Genomic DNA, 17,657 nt, shown 5'->3' with positions numbered 1-17,657 from the left:
TGGGCTGTCTTTGATGTACCAATCAGTGAGATCCTTAGCGGGGGTCAAAACCTGGGTATATTGGGATAGTCTGAGAATTCATCTGAGTGAGTAATCATAGTGACATGATCAACCCCTTTGTCGGACAAATGTAATGATTGGGGATGCACTCTCACTGATGGAAACCAAGACTGTCGGCAGCCGATTTCAATCGTTGAAATTTGTTTTGCAAAATATATTTTATATGAGATATAAAGGTATATATATGTTATGGTTTCGAAATGATTTGCAAAATGTTTTAATTCCCGGGATCCATATAAGTAGAGAGTGCAACACTGTTCCTTGTAGCCGAGGGAGAGGTCCTCTCTTGTCGGGTAATGTTTGATCATTATGGACTGAGAGGTTAAGTGTAAGACCATTGAGGGTAATGTCTGATGGGCTAATCTTGCATCTGCCCACAATCCCTAGGTGTTACAAGGTGGCTTGGCCCAGAGACCACTTAGGGCAAGTGTTGGGCCCATAGAACCCATGTGATGGGTTTCAGGGGGTGCACTGTCCATAGCAGTGTATTCGGCCAGGCCTTGTAACAAAGGCCAGGCCAAACTCATGTGGCTGATGTGTAGATCAATGTTTGGGTCCCATGCCATACAAGGAAACCCAACTGGCCAGCAATTTGGAAGGCTAAGTGAGCACACAACCTTAATGGACCTGAAGTCCATTTTCGAAATGGGCTGATTTGATCAGTTTAAATGAGGGGCGGATCTGGGATTAAATCAATTAATAGGATTGGGCCTTGACCTATCCACTCAGAGAGTCCAAGATCTAAATAAGATTCAGATCTAGGAACCTCCTAATGGAATAACGTGATGGCCGATCTAGTTTACAGATAAGATAAGGGTTCTCCCTTATCATTTAAAGGGACTTCTGATCCAAATATGATTTGGATCAGCAACTCCTAATGGGATTAGAAGCTGATCCCTTTAAGCCTATAAAAGGAGGAGGGGCAGCAACCTTTAGGCACAACACTAAGACCTCTAGTCTTCAGAGCTGAAATCACAAAAGAAAGATTTTTGCAATCTCTGTGAAATTCTTTCTTGCTGTCTCCTTCTTGCCACCGCCAGACCTCCAGTTCGATCTCCTACTTTGTAGGAGAAATCAAGATTTGATCTTGATATTGACCCTTTGTGAGAGGACTTATTGGAAGCAGTGCTCACGTGCCATCCAGCTATTCTTACGAAGGATCAGGTTCTTGGAGAACGCTGCTGATTCTGCTCCATCCTGCACTGCGCCATCTTCAGTGGGAGCAGTTTTTTTATCATTCCTTGGGCGTGAACACCTCCATTAAGAGATAATATTTCTCTGTATCAGGTATACCTCTCTCCTACTTTTTTTTTGTTCAGATCTGGTTCAGTTTATGGTTTAAGATTGATCATTGAAGATATTGTTTTCTAAATAGGGAATGTGATTCCCAGTTGAAGGGAGAGAAATTTTGAAATTCGCCTCCCTTATTCCGCAAGTTTTTGGCATCCATACGATGGATCTTTCGTCCCTTCATAAGGTCATTTCATCCATTTTAAGGTGGGGTCGTAGCAATACATTAGGGATAGTGATCCACAGTTTTAAATCATGGTTTTTGCCGGATGGTTAGACCGTTTGGCTTGGAAAAAGTCCATGCAATCAGTTCCGTTTTACCCCAAACCCAATTCTTGACCAAAAACCGTTGAATCAGTCAACGACCCATTGACCCGGGCGATCAAACTATTAATCTGTCGACCCGTTCAACAGTTTTTGGACATTTTTTTGTTTTTTAATCATTTTTTATTTTTTGTCAGAATGCATCCGTTTGAACCGAACAATAAAACCATCAACCCAAAAAATGGTGGCCAAAACGATTCTATTTTCGGGCCGCTTTTTAAAACCATGTTTAAATATGGTGTAACTTGGTCGGGCTCAACCCAAGTTTGGACCATTCCAAGACTTTGGGCATAGGCCTGGTTTTAAAGTAATTCGAACCTGACCCAACTTTATTCAAAGTTTCTAATCCAAGTCTAATCCGACTACATACATACATATATATCACAAATACAGATATAATTTTAAAATGGATTCATTGACCAAATCAAACCCAACCCGGGTCTAAACCTAACACAGGCCCAACCTACCCGATTGGCACCCTTAATTTTATCTCTAAGGGTATGCCAACGGAGAAGAATAGCTGGTATTTCTCATGAACTACTGTTCAAGCTGACCGGTTGTTGGTTTTTTGTGGTCATTTGTCCCACCAAACTCCACCATTTTGGTAGTTTGAAAGTTAAAATAAAACAAATGTGGAGTACTGTGGATGGACTTGTACACATTTTTTCGTCCACGTACAACCCGAGATGAAAGTTTAAATTACAAACTTTCATCTTATACTTGAGAGTAGTGATACTTTGCCCCCAACAAAAACCCATCTTAAATTTTCAGATTCTAACACTGCCCCCTGATAGTAAAGGTAAAATTAATAAATTATCTATTTGAAACAAGGATCAAAATATGGACACAATACACATTTTAAAAACTTTAAAACTTTGGGATGCCTTGATATACATGATACCCAACTTTGGGTATAGGGTGTATCAGATGTTTTGATCCTTGATTTGAAATTCTATATGAGCTGAGACAAGAAAATATCAGAATAACAAAATTAGACATGTTAAAACATGGCATCTCTTGTTGTAGTTTTACTATTTGTTTTTTTTTTGTAATTTTTAGTGTTTTTTGTATTTTCTTGTATTTTCTGTATTTTTTTTCTTTTTCTTTTTGGTTTTCAAGATGGATATTTATTACAAATGATATGGACAAACACATGATGGGTATTTATTACAAATGATATTTCAGGGGTCTAACTGTCATTACCTCCAAATTACATGGTGACAGACTATAATTTACCTAAAAATTAAATTATGAATATATAAGCATTGTCACTACTATCTTCGGTCCTCATTATAGGAGTTTGCGAGAAATCGAGCGGCCAAAAGCTGTGAAAATAGTAAAACTTTCGAAAGTGAACAAGCCTGTCAGAAGCAGAATCCAAGTAAGTTTCTTTCTCTCTTTACTTTTCAACAGAAGAATTACATTGATAAATAGGATGGAGGTCGTGAGGTTGTTCAACGTAGAACTCCATGATCGGAACTCTGAACTTGGGGGAATGTTTTACAGTCCACAACCTTGAAAGTTGAAACTGTAGAATAAAATTCTCAGTGCATCACTCGTTAGTGGGTCTACAGTCCTACTGATGGAACCCCCATTACATCTTACATACTTACCCAACAACACAAAGATTTCTGCTTTATAGTTTGCCTCTGGATAAGCTTTTCCAGATTTTTACTTTCAAAGATCAGAAGCACAAAGTGTATAAAAGTGTTGCCGGACACATGTGACCACCCTTTGATTCAAACTCTCGAACCTACCTCTGTTCGTCAGTGTTAAAATCAAACCATTGTTCCCAGTTTCAGACTGTAAAACCACCTGAAACTGTCACCGGAAGCGGAGGTGATTTTGCCAAGCAAAAGTATTTTTAAGAGTACAAAATAGAAATCTATCCAAACAGTACCTTAATTGATTCAATTTTGTTTTACACATATTAAAGCTCTAAAACAAAAACAAAAGCTAATTCAAACAGTTCCTGGTTTAACCTTCTAGCCGGTTGTAATTTCCCCTTTATTGTTCTCTATGAACTAAATCCTTCTTCAGTTCTTACTTTTCATGTTTCCATTTGAATTGAAGCCCTTGTGGTGTTAGTGTGTTACTGATACGAGGCATTGAAAGTACTGCCTTAAAGACAAGACAGTACAGCCCATATTTTATTACTCAATCGTAAAAGACCACATAATAAGTCATCCAATTCAGCAATCTTTGTCAAATTATTATAATTAAATGACCATAAATTATTAAATTAGGTGTTATTTTTTATACACTCCGGATCACCCACCCATAAACTTTGCCAACATCCCTACCCACAAGACAGTACAGTCCGTGTATTTTGAGAATATCTGATGATGATGACATTATCATATCTGAAAGCCTCTTGACAATTAAGTGCAGTTTCTTGACAATTAGACAACTCGCCATTAGGCAGCTCGTCACAGGCAGTTCACCCTCATGTAGCCTGGCACCTCAGAACAGCTAGGTAACACCTGGGACCACTTTGACAACGACTTGCCTTTGCTAAATTAATGGTCTCCCACCAGGCGGCCTGGCTCTGGCACTAATTGGCAGCCTGGCCCTAGTACGACCTGGCCCTGGCATGACTTGGCCATGGCACGAGCTGGCAGCCTAGCCCTAGCACCGACCTGGCGGACTGACATAGGCGCCAACCTGACAACCTCGAGGAGCTCACCACCGTACCCTGCATTTTACGGGATTGTGACTTGTAACGATTATATTAGCTCATCACCTAACACGCAACAAGTCCCATCACAGCGGGAATCCAGAAACTGCTCTACCTAACCCACGAGGACTCCAGTATATAAAGACCTCACCCCTCCAGGGGCAAAGGTATGATGCAAAATGCAAAATGAGGCCAAGAGGCGAAAATGCTAAAAGGTATGGAAGGGGCTGGAGGAAGAGGTGGTAACCCCTGTTTTCTAGGTCTCTCATTCTCTATTATCAATCTTCAAGCTCTCTTTACTAAGTGCTAACTTAGGCATCGGAGTGACCTCACCGAGTAAACACCTCGGGGTTCTTTGACTCAGTTCCCGCTATCTACAAGGATGAGCAAATCATCTCCTGCAGGGAGGACAGGTCCCTCAGCTCCTACCGTCTACAAGGATGAGCAAATCATCTCCTACAGGGAGGACAGGTCCCTCAGCTCCCGCCGTCTACAAGGATGAGCAAATCATCTCCTGCAGGGAGGACAAGTCCCTCAGCTCTTGTCGTCTACGTGGATGAGCAGATCATCTCCTGTACGGAGGATGAGTCCCTCAGCTCCCGCCATCTATAAAGATGAACTGATCATCTCCCGCAGGGAGTAGTCGGGTTTCACCACCAGGCAACTCATCAAGGTAACTCACCACAAGGCAGTTCGCCACCAGGTAGCTCACCACCAAGTAGCTCATCAAGGTAGCTCACCACCAAACAACTCATCAAGGTAGCTCACCACCAAGCAGCTCATCAAGGTAGGTCACCACCAGGCAGTTCGCCATTAGGTAGTTCGCCATCAGACAACTCGCCACTAGAGAGATCCACTTCAGCCTCTGAGTCACAGGCCACTCGGGAGCAAACGTCACTGACGAGGTACTTAGCCAAAAAATTGATACATCACGAAAAAACTTATACGTGACCAGAATCTGTTACATCATTTGGCGTCGTCTGTGGGAAACGCTACAAAAAGCTAAGTTCTTATCCTACAAAAAGCTAAGTCCTCTTCTCCTAGAAAGCTAAGCCCTCACTCTTTAGAAACTGAAGCTCTCGTATTACGATGAGGATGCAACGTAATCATAGCTCTAAGGCCCCCCTGGCGACCTAGCATGGCCTACGCGTGGCCTGGCACAGCCTGCACACGGTCTGACAACTTAGCATGGCGTGTGCCGACTTGGCACGACCTGGCACGAACGCCGACCTGGTGGCCTAGCCCTGGCGCGAACTAAGGAACTAAAAAGGCACCAACCTCAAAAACAAGTAAGCATGCTCTAGCTCCCAGATTGTGATTTCTAGCTCGCAGTCTACTATAAGAGTAGTAACTTAGCCATCGGAGCGACCTCACCGGGTTAGCCACCCCGGGTCCTCTAACATTTAGTTCCTTACAGGTCTCAAAGGAGCAACTAAATTCAGGAGCGGACTACGCGTCCCTCCCAAAGCCTAAAGGCCACAAGAAGACTCATTTGCCACTTCGGCATGGGTGAAGTTAAGGAATGGACTACGAGTCCTTCCCAAAGCCTAAGGGCCACTATTGCTGAAAGACCCAGTCGCCTCTATAGCATGGGCAATACTACTGCTGAAAGACCCAGTTGCCTCTTCAGGCGTGGGCAAAGTTCAGGAGTGGACTACGAGTCCCTCCCAAAGCCTAAGGGCCACTGCTACTTAAGACTCAGTCGCCTCTACGACATAGGCAACACTACTACTTAAGACCCAGCCGCCTCGTCGGCATGGACAAAGTCAACAAGAGTGGACTATAAGTCACTCCCAGAGCCTAAGAGCTAAAGTACCGAACCGACAGAGACCTCAACACCTTATGGGCAGCTCGCTTCCAAGCAGCTCCCATAGCCTTAGAAGCTGAATCAGTGCTTACGAGCTCGTCGACTTACGGGCCAAAAGTGGAAATGTACTCCCTTTGCCGAGTTACTTTCAGCTCGGGAGTGGGGGGCAAATGATGAGGGCGGATTTGGTCCTCTAATGACATTATGACACTTGGAAGCCTCTTGACAACTAAGTGCAGCCTCTTGACAACTAGGCAGCTCACCACAGGCAACTCACCCTCATGTAGCCTGGCATCTCAGAACAACTAGGTGACACCCGGGACCACTTTGACAATGACTTGCCTTTGCTAAATTGATGGTCTCCCACCAGGCGGTCTGGCCCTGGCATGAGCTGGCAGCCAGGCCCTGGTACGATCGGGCCATGGCATGAGCTGGCAGCCTGGCCCTGGCACGAGCTGGCAGCCTGGCCCTAGCACGAGCTGGCAGCCTAGCCCTGGCACGAGCTAGTAGCCTGGCCCTAGCACCGACATGGCAGCTTGACACAGGCGCCAACCTAACAGCCTCGAGGAGCTCACCACCATACCTCGCATTTTACGGGATTATGACTTGTAACGACTATATTAGCTCACCAATTCCCCGTTCTGATGGTAATGGACAGTATTACCGTTTGACGGCATTTCATCCACCTAACACGCAACAAGTCCCATCACAGCGGGAATCCAGGAACTACTCCACCTAACCTACGAGGACTCCAATATATAAAGACCTCACCCCCCAGGGGCAAAGGTATGATGCAAAATGCAAAATGAGGCCAAGAGGCCATGAGGCGAAAATGCTAAAAGGTATGGAAGGGACTGAAGGAAGAGGTGGTAACCCCTGTTCTCTCATTCTCTAATATCAGTCTTCAAGCTCTCTTTACTAAGTGCTGACTTAGCCATCAGAGTGACCTCGCCGGGTAAACACCCTTGGGTTCTTTGACTCAGTTCTTGCAGGTCCCTCAGCTCCCGCCATCTACAAGGATGAGCAAATCATCTCTTGTAGGGAGGACAGGTTCCTCAGCTCCCGTCATCTACGTGGATGAGTAGATCATCTCCTACAAGGAGGATGGGTCCCTCAGCTCCCGCCGTCTACAAAGATGAGCTGATCATCTCCCGCAGGGAGTAGTCGGGTTTCACCACCAAGCAGCTCATCAAGGTAGCTCACCACAAGGCAGTTCGCCACCAGGTAGCTCACCACCGAGCAGCTCATCAAGGTAGCTCACCACCAAGCAGCTCATCAAGGTAGCTCACCACCAGGCAGTTCGCCACTAGGTAGCTTGCCGTCAGACAACTCGCCACTAGGGAGCTCCAATTTAGCCTCTGAGTCATAGGCCACTCGGGAGCAAACATCACTGACGAAGCCAAAAAATTGATACATCACGAAAAAACTGATATGTGACCAGAATCCGTTATATCATCTGCCATACATGGGACAGTTCACATCTCCTCCCCATAGGGGCCGCCCCACAGCACATCGCCATTGTTATTGGGAACATCATGGGGATGTGGGAAAGTTCCCAATATATGGTGGTAGTGTATTATGGGTAGGAATGTGGAAAAAAGTTTGTGGGTAAGAGATCCAAATTCGTATTTTATATGTTTAGGTTCTATTTATGTGGATGACGAGAGTCAAAGCATACACAGTGGGATGGGCAATCTATCGTGAGAAAACATGCCATATGCATGATTTTTAAAGTCAAACCTAAAAAATTGGGAATAGGTCACTTGACTGGTTCTGTTTTCCCCCAAAACCGTTGATTTTGGTAAGCAAACTTCTAAACCAGTAGTGATGTGGTGAGTGCAAGTGCATGCCTAACAAATATGATATGGATTGAGAATTCCCTAATTTGTTAAGGATGAAAATTGGGTGGGTTCCATCCACCCAAAGGAAGGAGATGGGATCTGCTCCTCACACATGGCGCCTCACACTGACCTTCCTTGCACATCCCACCATGCATTGGGAACATGTCTTGTACTTGTGTGTTATTATTTACGGGAGATGTTTCCAATTCACAGTGGGATGTGCATGTGAGATCATTGCGAGGCACCCTGTGTGAGGAGCAAATCCCAATTCTAAAGGAAAAGCTCTCACCAATTAAACCCCTTTCCTTGCATTTTGGTGTGTACCACCTGGTTGCTTACAAAGTCAAATCGGAAAATAGTAAGGCCCCGTTTGCTTTTCAATAAGTTACTTACTTGGGAAAATGCAGTTACCTAGGTAAGTTTTTTCTGGGAAACACTTACACGAGTAAGTGTATTTACCCATGTGACCATTTTAGCCATAAAAATCCATTATTAGAAAGGTCTTTTTTGTCCCATTAGTTTTGGCAACTTTCCCCTTAAGGGGAAAAGTTATTTACCCACCTAAGAGATGGGTATCAAGGTAAGTGATACCCAGGAAAATAAAATTTCCCTGATCCCCACATAAATCTGAAAAAAGAACATAGGATTCTTGGTCAATGGGAACCAAAATCCCATTGACCAACCTTCCCCCTCTAAAAATCTGAAAAAATAACGTCCCCTAAGTGTAAAATATGAGAAACAAGGCCTTTAAATCCGATCCAGCTGCCGAGTTCCAACCAATCCTGGCCAACCAAACACAACCCGAGTTTCGTTTAATTTAAACTGTATGACACTATGACGTTAGTCTGACCAGCTTGGATTGGGCCTTTCCAAAAAAAATCCCAAGCATGAGGTTCAGGCATTAGGGCTGGTCGGATGGGTCCGGTTTGGTTTCAAACCAGGCCTAATCCTCTCAAGTTGTACGTTGGGAATATCTCGCCATGGAGGACAAGGGAAATGTTCTGTTGGGACCCTGTGTTGGGACCTGATCCAAACTCGTTGGGTACATTTTTGGGCATAACACATCAATCCATTTAATTCCCTGTTTATATTTTTTGGTCAAAAGAATATTGAGAACAATTACTCTTTTACCCCTCATCCATGGTAACGTATCTGCACAAAAATGTTTCCAAATTCCACCAGCCAAAGCTTTTTCCCATACCACATGGTGATGCACTCTCGCTCAGTCATTCTAGGGATTGGCTTACCAAACTTTTGGCTGTCCATGTTCAACAGTCCGGGCTATCAACGGGGTTCTCGACCAACAATGCATCTAGGAGCCCAAATCTCTTGAAAGCAAAAACCGTGCAAACACTCCAAAAGCACGGCATCCAGCGAAATAGAAATATCTTTTGTGGTTGTATGTTGTTAAATTCATAGAGATATTTCTGATGTACAATTGGATCCTGTGCTCTTAGGGTGGACCCAGGGGAGCTTTCACTTGTAATAAATTCTTACATGTAAATTTCTCCGGGTCCCCCCCTCTCCCCATCCCAATGGTTGGCTTTCTTTATGGCCCATACATATTTATTGGCTCACCCTAATTTACGGTTTTGGCCCCTCTCATTCAAAATTTCTGACTGTGCCCCCTAGAAGTCTAGAACAGCCAAAATTTTTTCCAATAAGAAAAGCAAAGTGGTGATTATTGTACCTTGGGATGATATTCTTGGTTATGTGGTTTAAATGAGAATACAAAGATATTCTTGGGATGATCATGTGGAACCATGCACCACCCAAATCCCGTTCAGTGTTGCATTTGTTTGTTTGTTTTTAAGAAGGCAGTAATCGTTCATTCACATCATTATTGCCCGTAGGCATTTGTGTTTTTCTGTATGAGACAAAATTTATAGTCTCATTTGCATTCATTGGCAGTGCAAATACTGATGCAAAATTTGTACAACCTTTCTTCTATCTCTATCTCAATTCTCTGTGAGGTATAAGATGGAGAGCATATCATCTTACATCATCTTGCTACCTACCTCATTCCCAAAAAAATAACTCCATTTCCTTTCATATATGGTGGAGACCACATAATTTTTTTTACTTCCCCTCTACCCACCTGTACATAGGAAACATGGAGATATTTTATGGGTGAGGGCGTGGATTGGATGAATTTAGTGGCTGTTTAAGTGGACGTGGAACCGATAACTTGGGGTCCCCATGCCAGTCATTTATGTGAAGTCAGAGTTTAGTTGTTGTGGGCCATATACAATTTATTTCTGGGATGGGGTGGTATTATTGGTCCCATTGCCAGCCAAACGGTTATCAAATTCAGCCAATCCGCCCTCCTCTATCTAGTGTATCCTTTGGTAACTTGGGGTCCCATTGATTTACAGCTAGAATTGGAATGGAATCAGAATGTTTCTTTCCCATAAACTGTTTGGTTCAGAAAGGAATCACAATAGAAATTGGAATAAACTGGAACGGGATTTGATTCCCAAGGAAAGGGGAGGGAAAAGCCATTCCACCAGGAATGGGAATGGGATTTAAATTCTGTCCAACCAAACAGTTGGCTGATTCCGATTCCAAGCCCTTGTTCCCGCAAACAAAATGGGTCCTTCCTTAGACCAAACCAATGGTCACTCTTGGGCACTCTATTCATTAAGGTCTCTCATGATAATGAAATTCCTTCTTCCTAACTAATATTGTAAAATTTAATTTTCACATTCTTGAACATTTATTTCCTACCTAATTTGCTTATTTCTTCATATCTCAGGTACATTGGTAGGAATAGTCACAGAGAACATGGAGAGTAGGATTGAAGATAGGCTTCTTGTAACAGAGAAGGATGAAACAGGGAAGTCGAGAGAAAGGATTTGGGTAGAAACAAAGAAGCTTTGGAGGGTTGCATTTCCTTCTATAATCACAAGAATAACATCATTTGGAATCATTGTTGTAACACAATCATTTATGGGTCATATTGGTGAAACTGAGTTGGCTTCATATGCACTAGTTCAAAGCATCCTTATACGATTTATAAATGGATTACTGGTATGTAATTCTCTTTTCTGTTTTCCCTTTAAAACTATCATTTGTATCAATCTTTGTCCTGTTTTCCTTGCAGTTGGGAATGGCAAGTGCTCTTGAAACTTTATGTGGGCAAGCATTTGGAGCTAAACAATACAACATGATGGGCATCTACTTACAGCGATCATGGGTTGTTCTGTTTATCACTTCTTTCATTTTGTGTCCTTTCTTCATATTCAGTGCTCCCATTTTCAGACTTCTTGGCCAAGAGGAGGAGTTATCAAGAGTTGCAGGAAAAATTGCTCTATGGTTTATTCCTATTATGTACTATTTTCTCTTTACCATGACAATGCAAATGTTCTTGCAAGCCCAACTCAAAAACATGATCATTGGATGGTTATCTACTGTATCATTTGTACTTCACTTGATCTTGTCCTGGCTTTTTGTGTACAAAATGAAATTGGGGATACCTGGTGCTATGGGTGCAATGATAATCTCTACTTGGTCCCTAGCCATAGGAGAATTGTTCTATCTTTTTGGTGGTTGGTGCCCTCAGACATGGAGGGGATTCTCCAAAAGTGCATTCTCTGAACTTTGGCCTGTGGTGAAGCTCTCTCTGTCATCTGGTGTGATGCTTTGGTAAATTTTCTTTTCCCTCATTTTCCTTTCTTTTGATTTTTGTGTATCTTTCTTGCATTTTTTTTAATTAGAATTGTTTGAGTGTGGCTATTTTGCTTCATCAGAAGTGTTTTATTTATTTGCATGTTAAATGGGGAGCATGGGATCTTTATATGGTGTGATTGTGTCTATTGACAGGGCAGAATGCATCTGAATAGGGGTGTCAATCGACCAGTTTTGGTTTTGGTTTGGATCCAATCTGATCCAAACCTTATCAATTTGGATTTGGATGGTCCATTATAATTGTTGGATTGGGCCAATCCAAAATAAATTGGTCCAAATTCTTATTGGTTTGAATTGAACCTAAACCAAATTTCCAATAATGGATCATGAGTCCAAACCTTTGTCCAATTTGAAATCAATCAAAACTAAAGCCAGCACAAAATCACTTTTATGAAAGTAATTTTACGAAAGCACTTTTGTAAAGTAATTTTATGAAAAGTATTTTTACGAAAGCATTTTTACAAAAATACTTTTATAAAAGCACTTTTACACAAGTAGTTCTATAAAAGCACTTTTACACGAAAGCACTTTTATGAAATCACTTTTACAAAAAACTTTTATGGAAGTACTTTTACAAAAGCACTTTTATGGAAGCACTTTAATAAAAGCACTTTTAATCAACACTAAATCCAGCAAAAATCACTTTTATGAAAGTTCTTTTATAAAAGTACTTTTACGAAAGCATTTTTACAAAAAAAGCACTTTTATGAAAGTACTTTTACAAAAACACTTCTACAAAAGTACTTTTTTAAAAGTCTATGGAAGTACTTTTCTAAAAGTGCTTTTTCAAAAGCACTTTTTATGAAGCACTATCAATAAAGTGCTTTTGTAAAAGCACTTTTGTGAAAAAGCTTTTATCAAAGTACTTTTACAAAAATGCTTTTTCAGTGCCAAAAGTGCTTTTATATAATTTTTGATATTTCATTCGGTTTGGATTGGATCCAAGCCAATCCATTTACATTTTAATGGATTGGATTGGATTTGGACTGGATTGGGTCCAGTCCATTTGTAAGTGGACTCACATTGGACTGGATCAGGTTGGACCAAATCCAGTCCAATTGACACCTCTACATCTAAACTTCTAAAAGGGGATAGGGTGATTGTTTTGAACATAAAAAGTAAAACAAGGTTTTGGGTGCTCTGTGTTTGTTTAACCACCTGGAACTCGGTTTTGCATGAACTAAATCATTTAAATGGAATATGGAATATTTTTCATAAATAGCTTGATCCAATGGTGCTTTAGGTCAAATTGAGGGATAAAAATTTTAGGGGTCTAGAATTGGAATCAGAATGGCCCATTCCAATTCCAACTGTTTGGTTGGATAGAATCGGTATCCCATTACCATTCCTGGTGGAATGTCATTCCCCCATTAATGAAATTCCATTCCAACTGATTCCGATTCTTGTGTAAACCAGACAGACTATGGGAATAGACCATTCTTATGTTCTTGAACTGTGTTGTGTTTTCTCTTTTGAAAAGCAAAAACATGTTGGTTTTGTTTCAGAAAACAATATATGTTTTTGAAACCATCAAAATGATGGTTTGTAGTATAGGAAGTATATAACTAACTTAAGTAACATAGTATTAAATAACCAGATGAAAATATGTTCTTTAAATCAGAAATTCAAGAACATGTTTTAGGTTTCATTTTGAAAACAGAAAATACACAAATATAAGCCAAGAACACATTCTCTATGTTTTTGTTTTAAGAAGCAATTTTTTTTCCATCTAGCTGGCTTTGCTTTGTTTTTAGAACTAGCAACAAGATAAACAATTCACAATACACAACATCCCCAATGTGCGCCAAGAGTACCAGTTCTTTTGTATTGAAGGAGAATCTTTCTAGACTAAAACTTTCTTAATTACAACTTCAGCACTTGAGATATTTTTGAGTGAATCCATTTATAAGATAAGACTCTCTGAGGTCCAAATCATATAGAAGAAAGCCATTAATTCCAATCTATGGTTAAAATTTCGACTTTTGTAAGACAAAATTGATTGTCTAGGGGTAACCACTGGGAGGGAGGGAGGGAGGTCTCCATTCCATAATTTTTATTTATATTATCTCCTTTGATAGGAACAGAAATTTCATGCTGAGGCCTTGTTTTTTGGGTCTGTTTTCAACCTCTAATGTCTTAAAAGAAAAAGACTCAGACATCAAGCTATTATTTTAATACTTCTTCCTTTTCAAACATCAGAAATTAGACCAGAAAACTTCATTGTTTGTGTTTTAATCTGCACAATATGATTTAAGGCCCCAAGAGCTTATATTTTTCTTGCTAGTGTCTTCCTTCACCAAATGCATGCAGTTTTACCTTCGACAATAGCCCATATAGCTTTTTGGATTCTGGAGTGTCTAGTTCTTCTCCTTCGGTATTTTCTCATTATTGTCTCCCCATCCATCTTGGGGCAATATTGCTCTGAATTCCTAGTTCTACAACAGTGGTAATATACATTTGGCAATTAACCTTTCATAATTTAATCCACCTAGGTAGCCACATGTTCATATTATTGGTTCCCCTAACCCTAAGGCTATGCTTGGTTTGAAGGAAAAGGTAGGGAAAGGAAGGGAAAGACAGGGAAACCAATACAAGGTTTGTAAAGGTTTCCCTACCTTTCCCTACATTTTCCTTCAAACCAAACATGGCCTATGGGATTTTCCAATGAGTCCAATGAGAAACCAGCCAGGCTGAGATGATGTCCATAGGTAGATTGTTCTAGTGAGGAGCAAAATGGTCATACTGTTCAATAAAGTTATAATTAGTGTTCACTTGCATGACTGGTTAAGCATTTGGCTATTCAGGGGATATGACATCCTCAACTCATATACTTCCAAGAATTATGTCAGAATAGGCATGAATTTTACCACTGTTTGTTTTCATTGAATTTCATATTAACTTGTTAATTAAAACAATGATAATTTCTGTACCTCTTATTTTACTGATTTTTATATCCTGATTTTCTAGCTTAGAACTGTGGTACAATGCAGTTCTAGTATTATTAGCGGGCTACATGAAAAATGCTACAGTTGATATATCTGCTTTCTCAATTTGGTAAGGTTTTACTATTTCTCTCTCGCTCTCTCTCTTTTTCACATTGTCATTTTCTTGTAGAATATCTTGACTAAGTGCATTAATTTAATTAATTTGAACTTGTAGCCTCAACATTACTTCATGGGAGTTTATGATATCACTTGGATTCTTGTCTGCAGCTTGGTATAGATCCACTTTCTCTCTCTCTACACACTCAACCAATCAAAATTTTCCCACTTATAAAAGACAAAATCATTTAATTTCCATTTTCAATCAGTGACTTTCTTATATATATTAACACAGTGTGCGAGTAGCAAATGAATTGGGAAGGGGAGATGCAAAAGCTGCAATATTCTCAATTAAAGTCAATCTATGCACATCATTGTGTATTGGGTTGTTTTTCTGGGTTCTGGCTTTGGTCTTTGGTCACGTCATATCTTATGCATTTTCGTCTAGCACAGAGGTTGCCAAAGCTGTGTCAAGTCTTTCCGTCCTACTGGCTTTCTCTATCTTGCTCAATAGTATTCAACCAGTACTCTCAGGCAAGTATATCGATCACTATCTAGCTTCTCTTTTTTTTTTTTTTTGTCTTCTGTAAATGTTGATACAAATTAATAAGCAAATGGTTTAACTATGTATGTGCTTTATATGTTTCATAAACTATATATGTGAACAGGAGTGGCTATAGGTGCTGGTTGGCAAGCTATAGTGGCATATGTCAATCTTAGTTGCTACTATATTGTAGGAGTTCCTGTTGGGATTATTCTTGGATATGTTGCTGGGCTCCAAGTTAGGGTAAGAAATTAAACCACTTGTCTACTTCTAGATTTGTAGTGACAAAAAAAAAAAAAAAAAATCCAACCCATTCTACCAAGAACTTATCTGGTTAATTGTTTTATTAATTTCTCAGGGTATCTGGATTGGAATGATCTGTGGAGTTGCATTACAAACTCTTGTGCTTATATTTATTACTTGGAAAACTAATTGGAATGATCAGGTAAGAAGATACATCTTATTAAGACTTATAAATGAGATGGATAACAAGATGTTGGTCTCCTTTTTTAGGAGTCCTTTCAATTTTCAAGCATAGTTATGGAATATAAAACTTAGAATGGAGAGCATGTAAATATTGAAAAGATATATATGGCCGGATTTTATATTTTAAAATCAGTCTTAGGCTGCATTTGGCATTCCTTATTTTAAGGACTTATCTCCTTTCTGCAGTTAAAATGCCTCAATGAACACTGAGTTTTTAACTGCAAAAAGGAGATAAGTCCTTAGAATAAGGAATGCCAAATGCACATAGCCTTACTTTCTTTGCTTGCAGTGCAAATGCATGGGAATATAAATGGGCTGATTGCAACTTCTGGTTTACTTTTGCATCAAGTTTGATTTTGTCTTGTCTGTTTGTGATAAGTAAAATAGGAAATAAAATAATGTGATCCCCACCTTATATTGATAAGTAATGGTGGTAGGAAGAAGGTTATTTGTTTGGCAATAATGTAGGAAGCAAAATCATCTAATCCCCATTTTATATGAGAGAGAATTGAAGTAGGAAGAAAGTAAAGCAAAATTTCCATCAGTTTTTGAGATGCAAAATTTGTATTGCCAATGAGTGAAATCGAGATGGAAAGTACAATTTTTATATCAGGCAAGAGTGCGAATCATAATTACAAACAGATCCTTAAGTGTAAAATCATTTTTTAAACCTTGGATACTTGCTAGGCCCAGATTAGAGTTTTGTTTTCATTTCCATGTTACCTTGGTTTCACTTATAACTTTTAAGTTTCTAATATACTTTGCTTTATCATATAGGTTAAAGAGGCACATGAACGCCTTAACCGATGGTTCTTAGCACCTTCTGAGGAGTCCAATGAGAATACGAGCCCCTGATCAGTTACCTGATTAATGACTAAATAAACTGGTGCAACTAAAAGTGAGCTTCAATCTCATTCCGGCCAAAAGTTAAGTTTAATTAATAGTTTATTAGCAAGTTTGTAACGATCCAGAGAGTTGTTCAGTCTCAAAAAGTCTTTCAAATAAAGGAACAGAGGAAAATATTAATGGTTTGCTCCTCAACAAAGGTTATCCTCCTTACCACCCACAGTGGCATTTTTGTTCTTGTCCAAGATCCAACTATTGAGCTGCTGGTGGAATTGGTAACAATGATCTTGAATTCTTTCTTAATCTTTTGTTCAATTAAACAAACATTTTATTGGATTAAAGTACAAATACTCTTGAATCATCTAAAGTTTAATTGATGATGTTCCTTGGGATTTTGCTCTTAGTTCTCAAATCAGGACTTCCAAATTGCATTTGATTCATTAGGGTAGTATTTTATGATCCATGTATTACTTGTTCATGCTTGGTTTTCTTCTTCTAGAATTGAAAATTTTAAGTAAGGCTGCGTTTGGAAACAATTCAAGTGGAGTATAAATCCCGGTTCAGGGTAAATTTGCACTCTGGTTCATTTTTGCTTGTGTTTGGCAATATTACATTTGTGCATTGACAAATGACAGATCAAGGCATATTTAAATTGATAATAAGATGTAAAAGAACATCAATAAAAAAGAAGTAAACATCTGTTTGGTAAGAAGATAAATTTGTGGGTGCCAAACTAACCAAATTTTATAATTTATATGAACCATTTTACACTCTACATATTTGCATTCACACTTATTTGCGTCATTTCCAAATGTAGCCTAAAGAGAAAAGCTTAATTAATTGTATTGATTTTCTTGTATATATGTACATCCCAAAGATAGAGATACAAGAACATATGTATAGGAAACAAGGTATGAAAATCAGACTGGACCATATACACCATCCACTCGCATTAATTAATCACGCCTCCCTTCTTCACCCTCCACGTAACATGCATGCAAGCACTCTGTTTTTGTTTTCTCTTCCGATGATGCTTTTGCTTGCTCATGGTGCG

General features: G+C 39.9%; 1 protein-coding gene across 2 annotated transcripts; it reads left to right on the top strand.

Moving 5' to 3' along the window:
• Positions 1–2,930: 2,930 nt before the first annotated feature.
• Positions 2,931–17,015, top strand: LOC148847622 (protein DETOXIFICATION 20-like). 2 transcript variants are annotated; one of them, XM_088949759.1, is made up of 9 exons: positions 2,931–3,055; positions 10,755–11,029; positions 11,103–11,644; positions 14,654–14,740; positions 14,846–14,902; positions 15,023–15,261; positions 15,396–15,514; positions 15,630–15,716; positions 16,535–17,015. In XM_088949759.1, the coding sequence occupies exons 2-9, from the start codon at positions 10,784–10,786 to the stop codon at positions 16,610–16,612; spliced, it is 1,455 nt and encodes a 484-aa protein (XP_088805885.1). In that variant the 5' UTR covers positions 2,931–3,055; positions 10,755–10,783; the 3' UTR covers positions 16,613–17,015. The 2 variants fall into 2 exon arrangements, with proteins under 2 accessions (XP_088805885.1, XP_088805886.1); XM_088949760.1 differs by lacking the exon at positions 2,931–3,055 and adding an exon at positions 10,306–10,644.
• Positions 17,016–17,657: the final 642 nt, after the last annotated feature.

Source organism: Nelumbo lutea, chromosome 6 (genome assembly GCF_056320005.1).
Source record: "Nelumbo lutea isolate HS-2025 chromosome 6, American lotus-T2T, whole genome shotgun sequence".
NCBI lineage: Eukaryota > Viridiplantae > Streptophyta > Magnoliopsida > Proteales > Nelumbonaceae > Nelumbo > Nelumbo lutea.
This window is presented reverse-complemented; position numbering and strand designations above follow the sequence as displayed.

What these genes read in the sequence shown, in the direction of transcription:
- LOC148847622 (XM_088949759.1), top strand. Translation starts at nt 10,784, where the DNA reads ATGGAGAGTAGGATTGAAGATAGGCTTCTTGTAACAGAGAAGGATGAA. An exon ending in TATTCAACCAGTACTCTCAG is followed by an intron (nt 15,262 to 15,395) that starts GCAAGTATATCG and finishes ATATGTGAACAG; the next exon opens with GAGTGGCTATAGGTGCTGGT. An exon ending in AAACTAATTGGAATGATCAG is followed by an intron (nt 15,717 to 16,534) that starts GTAAGAAGATAC and finishes TTTATCATATAG; the next exon opens with GTTAAAGAGGCACATGAACG.